This window comes from Anser anser (genome assembly GCF_964211835.1).
Source record: "Anser anser genome assembly, chromosome: 25".
Lineage (NCBI taxonomy): Eukaryota > Metazoa > Chordata > Aves > Anseriformes > Anatidae > Anser > Anser anser.
The window spans coordinates 4,674,908-4,685,738 of NC_139746.1; the positions used below are offsets into that span (position 1 = coordinate 4,674,908).

The 10,831-nt window shown below is 52.2% G+C and overlaps 1 protein-coding gene across 1 annotated transcript in view; it reads left to right on the forward strand.

The window, feature by feature from the left end:
* Nucleotides 1–10,831, forward strand: part of LOC310886384 (excitatory amino acid transporter 5-like) — a 32,904-nt gene that overhangs the window by 5,141 nt on the left and 16,932 nt on the right. The window contains exons 3-10 of the mRNA XM_083810896.1: nt 531–743; nt 1,346–1,388; nt 2,154–2,376; nt 5,189–5,288; nt 5,501–5,734; nt 7,436–7,630; nt 8,398–8,532; nt 10,640–10,739. Coding sequence (XP_083667022.1) covers nt 531–743; nt 1,346–1,388; nt 2,154–2,376; nt 5,189–5,288; nt 5,501–5,734; nt 7,436–7,630; nt 8,398–8,532; nt 10,640–10,739 — 1,243 coding nt within the window. The remainder of the gene's footprint in view (nt 1–530; nt 744–1,345; nt 1,389–2,153; nt 2,377–5,188; nt 5,289–5,500; nt 5,735–7,435; nt 7,631–8,397; nt 8,533–10,639; nt 10,740–10,831) is intronic.

Consider the following 10,831-nt stretch of genomic DNA (forward strand, 5'->3'; position numbering starts at 1 on the left):
GCCTGAATTTAAGAAGCGTTTGGACTGTGCTCTTAGTCACATGGTCTAAAATTTTGGGTAGACCTGTGTGGTGCCAGGAGTTGGACTCGGTGATCCTTGTGGGTCCCTTCCAACTCAGGATATTCTATGACTCTATGATTCTGTGACAGCAGCACAGTGTGCCAGAGGTTTAAGAGAACAGTATCACACTAACCAGAGCAGTGTTAGTTATTCACCATCAGAACGTAAGACTATATACTTGCTATCCCTTGGTGAAGACAGAAGGCACGGCCAGACCTTGAGAAGGGACCTGTAGCTCTGTCCTGCCCTTCGCAGCACTGCCTGAGCTGCCACAAGCCTGCCCTAGGAGCAAGATCCCCTGGGGAGCCACCATGCAGGCACCTGAACATGCAGGAGCTCTGTGATGCCCCTGAGCATCATTTAAAAAAAAATAATCTATGGAAACTTCTCCGAGGTTGGAGACTTTGCCCACCGGGTGCATCTTGTGCATTTTGGGGGGCAGATGCTGACCACGCTTTTTTCTGGTGCAGCCTCATGTCTGGGCTGGCCACCATGGACTCGAGGGCCTGCGGGAAGATGGGGGTGATCACCATCACCTACTACCTTTGGACAACCTTCATGGCGGTGACCATCGGGATCATCCTTGTGGTCAGCATCCACCCTGGCGCAGCCGCCCAGAAGGAGGACTATTCCGTGGGGAAAGTGGTGCTCAGCTCCGCCGACGCGTTGCTGGATCTGATCAGGTACGTCGCGGGATTTCGGGGGGGAGCCTGGGGCTTATTGCCTTGGACGGTTCTCCACAAGCCAGATCTTCCCCCAGGGCTGCGAGTTCCCGGGGGATACTGAGATCTGAGGGGAAATGGGAGAGCCGCTGCCGTGCTGACCGCGCAGAGCGGGTTCCCTGTTCCCAAGGGCGCCTCCTCCCCGTGGGCGCATCCTGCACACACCCAGGGGCCTGGGGCTGGCTTATACCCACGGCTGCTCCAGCACCCCCGCTGCTCGCCTCGGGGCTGGCACAGCTCCTCCCAGCGCTGCTCCGGCCTCCCAGAGATGTTGGCAAAGAGGGCTCCGAGCATCCTGCGCCCGCTTGGTCTTGGTCTGAGCAGGGGGCTGGAGATGAACAGGGTCCTTTGCAGCTTCTGGCTTTTGATGAGTCCGGTTTGTGTGGCTCAGTCCCGCTCTTCATTCACCTTCCAGCCTCTCTTCCCCCGTGGCTTGCAGGAGGACACCCAGAGGGTGCGGGCCATAGCAGTCCTCCTGCTGGCCTCTCGCCCACCAGAGGGGCTGCCTGGGCTCCCTGCAGCTCACCACACGCTTTAACCCCTGCACAATTGCTCTCTTGCAGAAACATGTTTCCTTCCAACCTGATCGAAGCTTCGTTCCAGCAGGTGAGCCCACCCGGCCCCAGCTCAAACTCTGGAGAGGTTGGGATGGTTCTGGGTTTGGCGGGGCTGCTCTCCCCCAGCCACCGCCTGGACACGAGCCCCTTCCCCTCCCTCCACCCCCCTCCCTCCCTCCCTGCTCACCCCGGGCTGCACACAGAGCAGAGGGGGCTGGTGGGGGGCACAGGCACAGGGACACCCTGTGCTGAAGGGCTCCTCCACAAAAGCAACATGCTGCTTGGACCCCAGGGACCCCGGGAACCCCACCATTGTGCAGCAGCTTCCCAGTGCGAGCTCCAGGATCAGGGAGCAGCGCAGAGGGCCTGGCACATGGTGGGACAGAAAGCTGCGTGGAAAGGTTGGGGTGGCCAAAGGAGAGGGCAGGGGAAGGGATGGGCACGGCGCGGGGCAGGACGGCAAACTCACAATGTTGGGAAAGTGTCTGTAGGGCTCCCAGGGGGGGCACACGGCCAAAGGGGCCCCTCTGTGGGCATCACAGCGCTTCCTTATCCAGTCCTGCGCTGGGGTCCTGCAGGGACAGGACTCAAATGCCATGTGTGTGCCCAAGGAATTGCAGTCTTGGAGGATGGCTGTGCTCGGTTTCCATTGCCTGTTTCTTGCTTCTCTTCTTTTAATCAATTTGCTGCCCGAAAACCAAACCTTGAGCCTGCAGCACCACTTGGCCCAGTGGTAGCTTTGACTCCGTGTTCAGAGCAACATGGAGTTTGTTGCCAACAGGACATTAACCTCTCTGCTTTGCTTTTGTTCCAGTATCGAACTGTCCTTGTCCCAGTGGTGAAGTCCCCAGGATTTCCAAAGATCCCAGGGAAATCCATCAGTTTTATTTACTTTGCACCTGATGATGAAAACCCTGAAATTCATCGCCCTGTGTTTCTCGAGCTGACGCCATCTCCTGAGATGACCTACAGGACCCTGCCCGGGACCAGCAATGAAATGAACGTCTTGGGGATCGTTATCTTCTCAGCAACGATAGGTACCTGCTAGATAGAGAACTGGGCTTTGCGCTGCTCCCTGGCCAAGCTCGCCAGGCTACTCAATGGTGGCTGCAACCCAGAGCTGCAACTGCTGCAGCCACGGTGCTGTAAATCAAGGCAGGGATGCTCAGAGGCACAGGACCAGTTGTTTGAGCTCCAGCTGCTCAGGTCCTTGGGAAACTGGGCATGGCAGGCAGTTTGTAACACCACCTCCCACCAGTAATGTCAGCAACGGAGCTCGCAAAAGGTGTTACAACCACTCCTTACGTGTGGATCAGCCTGCTTCCTCCCCAGAATTTCCCTAGGAGCCCACAGAGCCTGAGGTTTTCAAATCATAACGTGAGCTGCAGGAGCCTTTTTATGAAGTCTGCTAAAGTGAGCGGTAACTTCTGCAGACGCTACGTGGGAAACAGCTTGTTAGTGAAGGTCCAAACCCCTTGTGCTGGTGGCCCTCAAACTCCCTGAGCAGGCAGGAGCTGGCGGCTGGGTCAAACCTGGTGCCTGCCACAGATGTGTGGAAATTTCTAAGAGCACTTTGTGAAGGGGGTGAGAAAGCTCCCTGCGCTGAGCAGCTTGCAATCCGGCATGGACGAGGTGTTTGGTAACAAATTAAGGAAAGAGGAAGAGGTTGGATGGGGGGGGGGGGGCATGTGAAAGAGACGGGGAGGAAGAAGGCTTAAAGGGGAGAAAGTCACAGGGGGGAGGAACCTGGAGCTGACTCAGAGCATGAGGGGGATGCAAAGCTGAGTGAGAAAGGGAGGAAAGGAGGAACCAGAAGGGAAAGGAGTAGGAGGCAAGGAGATCAGTGTGGGGGCAGGATTACACGTAGATTAAGAGGCGAGGGCAAGGAGCTTGAACTTAGTGTGTAAGTAACCAAAAAGCCACTTAGAGGATTTGGGGTGTGGAGGCAGCGCAGTCAGAGCAGCGCAGGAGAGCAGTGCTGGAGCCCCCCAAACTGCCTCGGGGCAGAGGCCGGGCAGTTTGAGAGGCTGCGATATGCCGAGCTCCTGCAGGAGGTGGCCAAAGGGAGGCTGGGCAGAGACAGACCCGCCGGGAGCGCCTCCATCCCAAGAGATCCCTCCTGCCCCAGAGACCAGCACCATCGGCGGAGCTCTGCCCTCACGCCGGTGCTCGGGGAACGTGCCCAGCTCCAGCCCTCGGGACACACGTCCTCCTCCGGCCCAGCACAGCGGGTGACCAGAAGCTGCTTTTTCTGCCCCCGGGATTACCGCCCACCGCCCTGCCGGCGTGGGTATGGATCAGCGCTGCGCTGGGGCTCGGAGATCACCCGAGCTGGCCCCGGCCGCCCGGCTGCACCCATCCGGATCTTGCCTGGGAGGGATTAGAGCTCCGCAAAGCCGCGGCCCAGCACCTGCAGCGGGGCCTGGTGGGAAGTGCCCACGAGGGGCCGAACGAGTTGGGTTTGTCCAGCAGAAAGCAGAGCGGGCAGGGAGGGCCCGGCCGCGGCCCTGTGCCGTGGGAGCCCCTTTGGAGGGAAACGGAGCTCGGCTCCTCGCAGCAGCGTGGAGAAGGCCAGGTGAGATCTCAGCAAAGGACGTTTGTGTCCATCTCCAAAATCAGGCATCTCATGAGACTGTGGCTGGGTGTCCGTGCGGTGCCTGCTGGCCGTCAGGAGCAGCCATGCACACAAACTGCAGCACGGAGGCGAAGCACAGCACGCCAGGGGCACCAGAGCAAGGTGCGGGACCCTAAGATGTGATCTCATCACTTCTGGTGCCCTTGAGGCCTGCTGCTTTGGCCCACCACCCCGTGCTGCCACGAGGAACCCCACGCAGCCACCGCAGCGCCAGTGGCTTCCTCACAAGCATCCTCAGAGTCCACTCTGGTGCCTCTGAAATCCAGGAAAGGGCAGAGATTTAAAGTTACTTGAAATAAATTGATTATGTGCTGGGGTGATCTTCATGGCAGCCCTCCGCAGGACACAAAGAGAAACAGACTTCTAAGACACCTGCTGTGACCACCAAACACTGGGCGAGTAGCCAAGGAGCCAAGAATTACATGTCCAGCCTCATCTCATTTCTCAAGGCTGGGCAAAGATGACCCTTTCTCATCTGTTTTCTGAGCAAGACGTTAGCTGGCCAGAGTTCCAGCTAAATGCACCAGGTCTCTGGGAGTCCTCAGGAGGAGGGTGAGAGGGAGAGGACAAAATGCTGACTATACTTTTATTTTCCAAGTTGAAGCAGACGCTTCTACATTGCTGCGGAAGAAATTTCAGCTCATGGGACCACACCGAGTGTATGCACCAGGCTGGAATCCAGATGGGCAAATACTCAGACTCGGTTTTGTTTTGCTCAGCAGGAAACCTCCTCACCAGTGAAAGCAATGGGATTTAGCACAGGCTAATTTGGTGCTGGCAGACCAGAAAGCCACGCCAGAACCCATCTAACCATTCAAATATTTCTGCCCCAGTATTCCTACAACTGAAAATTAGACTGGGAATTGCGTTAAGGCAACATCAAAAGAAGCAGCAGAATTAAGACAGGTGGCTTAATGCCTGTATCCAAGCATCTCGGCTGGATCCTTCCTTACCTAACACTAATGCAGGCACTGTCACCACCACAGTACAACCTGTGGGTAGGCAGCAAAGCTGTCTGCAATCATTGGGCAAATCCAAGCACTTCTGTTTGTTTCAGGAACTAGATTGTCCTAGTGTTACCAAAAAGCAGCCAGAAGACAGCTTGTCCCCCTCTAGAAGCGACTCCTCCGGTGACTACCCTCAAGAAACTCGGCGCATTACACACTGCTCCTTTGGTACTGCTTAGTAATACAAATCAATGTGTTTGGTTGCAGGACTTCTCTTGGGGAAAATGGGCGAGCGAGGAGCCCCGCTAGTTAACGTGTGCCAGTGTCTGAATGAAGCAGTTATGAAAATTGTCTCGATGGCAGTCTGGTAAATCTGTTTTTGATCAATTCAGTTCTTTCCTTACCTGCTAGTTAATGATGGTGCCAGCCATACATATGTCTACAAATATCTGCTACGAGCACTGGACTTATTTTTAGTGTGACTGCATCATAGAGTACCAAATACTGTAATGACTGTGGTGTAGTGCTTCAATAATTGCTTGATCCTCATAAATAAATACTCATGCTTATTCTTTGCAGGTACTTCCCCTTTGGCATTGTATTTCTCATTGCTGGAAAGATCCTGGAGATGGAAGATCCCTCGGTTATAGGACAGAAGCTGGGACTATATGCCATTACAGTAGTGTCAGGGCTGGTCATCCACGGACTTGTTCTCTTACCTCTGCTTTTCATGCTCATCACCAAGAAAAACCCCTTTGCTTTCATCAAAGGAATACTGCAAGCCTTGCTGATTGCCTTAGCTACATCCTCCAGGTAAGAAAGCGTGGCCAAAATTTGCCGGTACAGCTGGGAAGGGCTCTGGCTTAGCTGTGGGAGACGCGGCTGCGCGTACGGCTGGCCGCACTGCAGAATAGATGCAATTAACACATAAAGAGAAATCGTGCTCCAGCACTGTTCGAAATGAGATCACTTCCAGTTTTAGTAGGAAATGGGACGTTTGCCATTGCTCTGGTCCTCGGTGGGAAGAGCCTCAGCACGTCTCCAGATGCAGCCAGCTCGCCTTGCTCTGCTCACCAGCTCCTGGCGCTTCCCAGAGCACCGCAGTCCGTGTGTGCCCTGCTCACTGCTGCAGGCAGCTTTCTTCCAAGGAAACCCAAACAGGGCTTCTGTAGGTGCTTTATAAAGCAGTGTGTGGTTATGAGTTTGGATTTTAATTGAAAACATCAAAAACACTTCCGGATACTTTACTGAAAACCTCAATCAACTCCTGTGTATACCACGCTCCTCCAAAGGAAAGTTTTGTCTATTTCGATAAGGTTTTATAATTGTAAATAATTTTTCTATCTTTAATTTTTATTGCAAAACATTCTTTGAAACAATGAAGAAACCGTACATTAGGAACTACCGTCCTTTCTGAAAGACACACAAACCAAAACATTTTCTCAGAAAGCATTAGGCCAGGTGAAGAGTTTTCCTGCCCTCCCTGATGTCAGTGCTGTACACGAGCTCAGTAAAACCACAGAGGACTGTCCCTCCCTGCCCTGTCCCCTGTCTCTGCAGGCCTCTGCTGGTGTAGACAACCCAGTCTCATCCTGCACGGGGGCCCCCATCCCTGTTTCCGTTGGCCCTCGCTGCCGTTTCCCTCGGAAGCATCTCCTGTAGCCATCACCGTCCTGCCGGACACAGGGTCCTGGCAAAACCCCGAGGTCGACAGGGGATTCCTGCAGCGCCAGCACCATGCTGGGACCTTTCCCTGCGGAGATGGGCTGCCACGAGCAGCTGCTGCTCTCCAGCCAGCGTGCAAGCTGAGGGGCTGTTGTGTACGGGCTGGTGGGAGAGCTTTGTCCTCATCCTGCTGTCCGCTCCAGGGATCGTGGGCTGCTGTGCTATGCCCTGCACACATTGGAAAAGCAGCGCCTGCCTTGAAGAGTTGATCGCGATCCCATCGGCTTCTTTTTCACGTTCATTTCCCATCTTTCATTCTGTCCTCTTCCTCCCCATCCTTATCCCGACTCCCACCATACAGCTCACGTCTGCGCGCTCGACAGAAACGAGCGCGAGGTCAGTGGAGTGGTACTGGGCAGCTCCGGGCAGCACTGGGTGACACTGGGGCAACTGCTCCCCACTGCACACTGGGGCTGAACCAGGGCTGAAGGAGCCCCCTGGGGGCTGGGGTGGGCACTTCTGCTTCGTACAAATGTCCAGGTGTTGTGGGATAAATGTGGGGAGGGGGGATTACAACAGACAGCCAGAACTCGTGCACAAAGCTCTCAGTAGTGTGATGCCTTCGGACAACAAAATGATTTTTTGAGTTTATTACTCCTTGGCTAATTGTGTATTCCCCAGGCAGCTGAAGAAATGCATCTTTCCTCTCATTGCCATAGCAATTCGTGTAACAGTGCTGCTGCACTTACCCCGGGAGGACTTACGTTTGTATACCATTAGGCTGCAGACAGCAGACCGCTCAACACAAACGACATGGAAAACAATTACTTATCGTTTCTTCTCCCGCAGCTCAGCAACCTTGCCCATCACCCTCAAGTGTCTTCTGGAAAACAACGGGATAGACAGGCGCGTGGCACGCTTTGTCCTGCCGGTCGGGGCCACCATCAACATGGACGGCACGGCGCTGTACGAAGCAGTCGCTGCTATCTTTATCGCTCAGGTCAACGAGTACGACTTGGACTTGGGACAAATCATAACAATAAGGTAAATGTTTATTTGCAGCAGTCAAATTAGTTCTCTGTTAGCCCCTGCCAGTGGGTGACAGCGGGGCTGCCCAGCTGGGTAGCACGCCTGGGCAGCGTGACACCGTCGAGGAGGTCTACCAGCACGGAGGTGCTTACGCTGGCGTAATATATTCTCCTTCAGGAATACCCTCATTTAACGAGCAGGGGAAAAAAAGCATCTGGCTAAAAATAAGTACAATTTCAAATACCAAGCCATTCAGCACAAGGTGCACACCCGCAGCCAGGGCCCTGGACAGCAGCAGGGCAGGAGGTGAAGCACTGCAGCCGCCCCCGCCGCGGGATGGGGCTGTCCCCAGGAACCAAGTGGCCCTCGTGCTGAAGCCTGTCCTCGCCTTTCGGAGCTCGTCCTGGTCCATTCCAGCACAGAGCTGGGAGCAAACACTGGCACAGGGGATCAGGACGGGCAAGCAAATTGTGCAAGTGTGCAGGTGCCCGCCATGATCTGAAGCAGAAGTTTTGCAACGGAGGAAGCAGCTAAACAAGCAATGGGAGCCTGAGAAGCAGAATTCTTTACAGTGAGATTTCAGAATAATTGGAAGTGATCTTTCCTGGCCAACAAAGTGTTTCAGGTCCTGTCGCTATATCATATAGAATGATATAACGAGGACATGATTATTTTTATTATTAACATATATAACTTATGCAACACCTCCTTCCTTCAAAAAACAAAAAAAAAAAGGCAGCTTTTTTGGTGGCACTAATTCTGCAGTCTTCTTTTCTCTGCAGCATAACAGCAACAGCAGCGAGCATAGGGGCGGCCGGGATCCCCCAGTCGGGGCTCGTCACGATGGTCATCGTGCTGACGTCCGTGGGGCTGCCGACTGCCGACATCACGCTCATCGTGGCCGTGGACTGGGCGCTGTAAGTCTCCCAGAGGCGATGTTGCGGGCTGGCGCTAGCGGCAGCTGATAGTGGGGACGTGTTTGGGTTTCCTGGAGCAGCTCTAGCAGAGGTAACAGAGATTATGGGATCACACACAAGGTCAGGAGCCAAGTGTAAGATTCCTCATTTTCCCATTATTTTCCTGAAACAGCCTACGATAATGACAGGTAAAAATTTCTCGAATGATTGTTTGAGTTAAGGTGTTTCTGTTCTGAGGTGCCCGCTGCAGCCTGTTGCCTCCTTAGGGACTGCACTCAGAAGCAGTGATGATATTACCCCATGCAAGATACAAACTTGTGCCTTTTTTTTTTTTTAATCTAAATCCTTATCAGACTGCACCCCAAATTTTTGCTAGGTCTCAAGTGAAACAAACAAACTAACAAAAAAAACCCTCTGAAATATCTAGGTATGCATGTATAGTTTCAAGAGATGGAAAGGATTCCACTTTCCTCCATAAGAAGAGGTAGAAAAGGAGGAGGGAAGCAGACACATATTGTTGTCTTCATAAAACATTACCGTGTAAGGCTGCTAGTTGATGTGTTCCCTAGAAATACCTCAAATCCCAGTCTCCTCCAAGCTGTCCATTCTGTGAGCAAAGGAGGATGGACAGCACGAGACTGAAAGCGGTTTGTCGCACAGGTAAGTGTGGGAAGGTACAGTGATCACTGCTTTGGTGGAACATCTCCCTGCGAGATGAACGAGGTTGGTTAGGGTGCAGAAAGGTCTCTGGCTTCATAGGAGGAGAAATGAAAACCAGCCAGAAGGGTGCTAACAGCAACAGAGACAGAAGGGGTGGAAACATCAAATTGTTTAGGACAAAAACATGATCTTTAAGATAAAATTAATTGATACAAACCATAAACCACTTGGAAATATTTGCAGAGTATGTGCTCATCCAGGTTTCCATTTTTATTCCTAAAACATGGGAATTTTTATAATTAGGAAGTAGAAAGGACAGAAAGATAGACTAGGGATAGATAAGAGGGATGGGATAGATGTTTAGAAGGTAAAAAGGAAAAAACCAAAAGCGATCTGAGATGCTTACTGATTGTCAGAACAGAACAGTAAAAAGGTAAAGTATGAGCTGGTTGTGACACTAAATCATAGAAGAAAATTAGGGGCCCCTTCATGAATAGTGGGGGGGGAATAGTGAATAGTAATAGTGGGGGGGGAAAAAAAAAAGTTGCATTCAATAGGCAACTTACATCTTACAAGCCATCTGTCACCAGAACTAAAACATCACTGGAGTTTCTAAAAGCAAGGATGACATTTTCAAAGGACTGCATCCAACGCCAAGGTCTGTCTTCCAGGGAGGTAGTCCTCGCCTTGGTGGATGAAGACCAGATTGATCTTGAGACAAAATACGATGCCTGATAACACTTGTCATAGACAAACAGAACAAAAGCCCAGATATATGCATTCATGAAATGTAGCATTTAAAAGTAGTCCGGTAAAAGTGAAGCAAATTAGGTAGGTAACAAAAACATACAGTGTAGTTACTAACTTTTAAGGAACTGATGCATGGGTTGCTGGTTTGGTCTTCACAGCCATCCTGTAGAGAGGGAACAGCACAAGTATCATGACCGCTTTTCTCATTCTTACACTCACAGGAAGTTCAACTTTTCAGGTGCAAGTTGTTACATCAGAACAAAATGTCAGCTAAACCTTTGAGCATCACAGGGCACCAGTAGCATCACCTACAGTAATACTGCCGGCACTTCCTACTGACGTGACAAGTACTCGCCTGAGGGCTGGACAAACACAATTTCATCCCCAAGTGTCATCTTAAAGAGTTTTGTGGCTCAGGGGACTCATGCAGATTTTGAAGAAAAATGCACAATGCACCAGTTTTGGTAGCAGCGCAGCCACCCCAACGTGCTAGAGATGAGCGCGAGGAGATGCCAGTACCAATTTCTTGCTGTATTTGCACAGGGCCAAGGGCAATACCCCATCTGTCTCAGCTAGTTCTTACCAAGAACAACGGTAGAGATGTCAGGGATGGGGGTTCACCTTCCAAAGCCATAAAAGACTACAGCCACTCTGGCTGTGGCCTCCAACTGCAGCCTCACAGCTTGCTCTCTTCTAGGGACCGATTCCGAACTATGACCAATGTCCTCGGAGATGCTCTGGCTGCTGGCATCATACAACATATCTGTGAGAAAGACTTTGCCCCAAAGCCCCCTAAGGTACGTACAGCTTGTCTGGGAGAGCAGGGGAACACAGGACACATCAGGGCTAGAGACAGACACAAGGAAAGTGCTCGATTAGGAAAATAAAA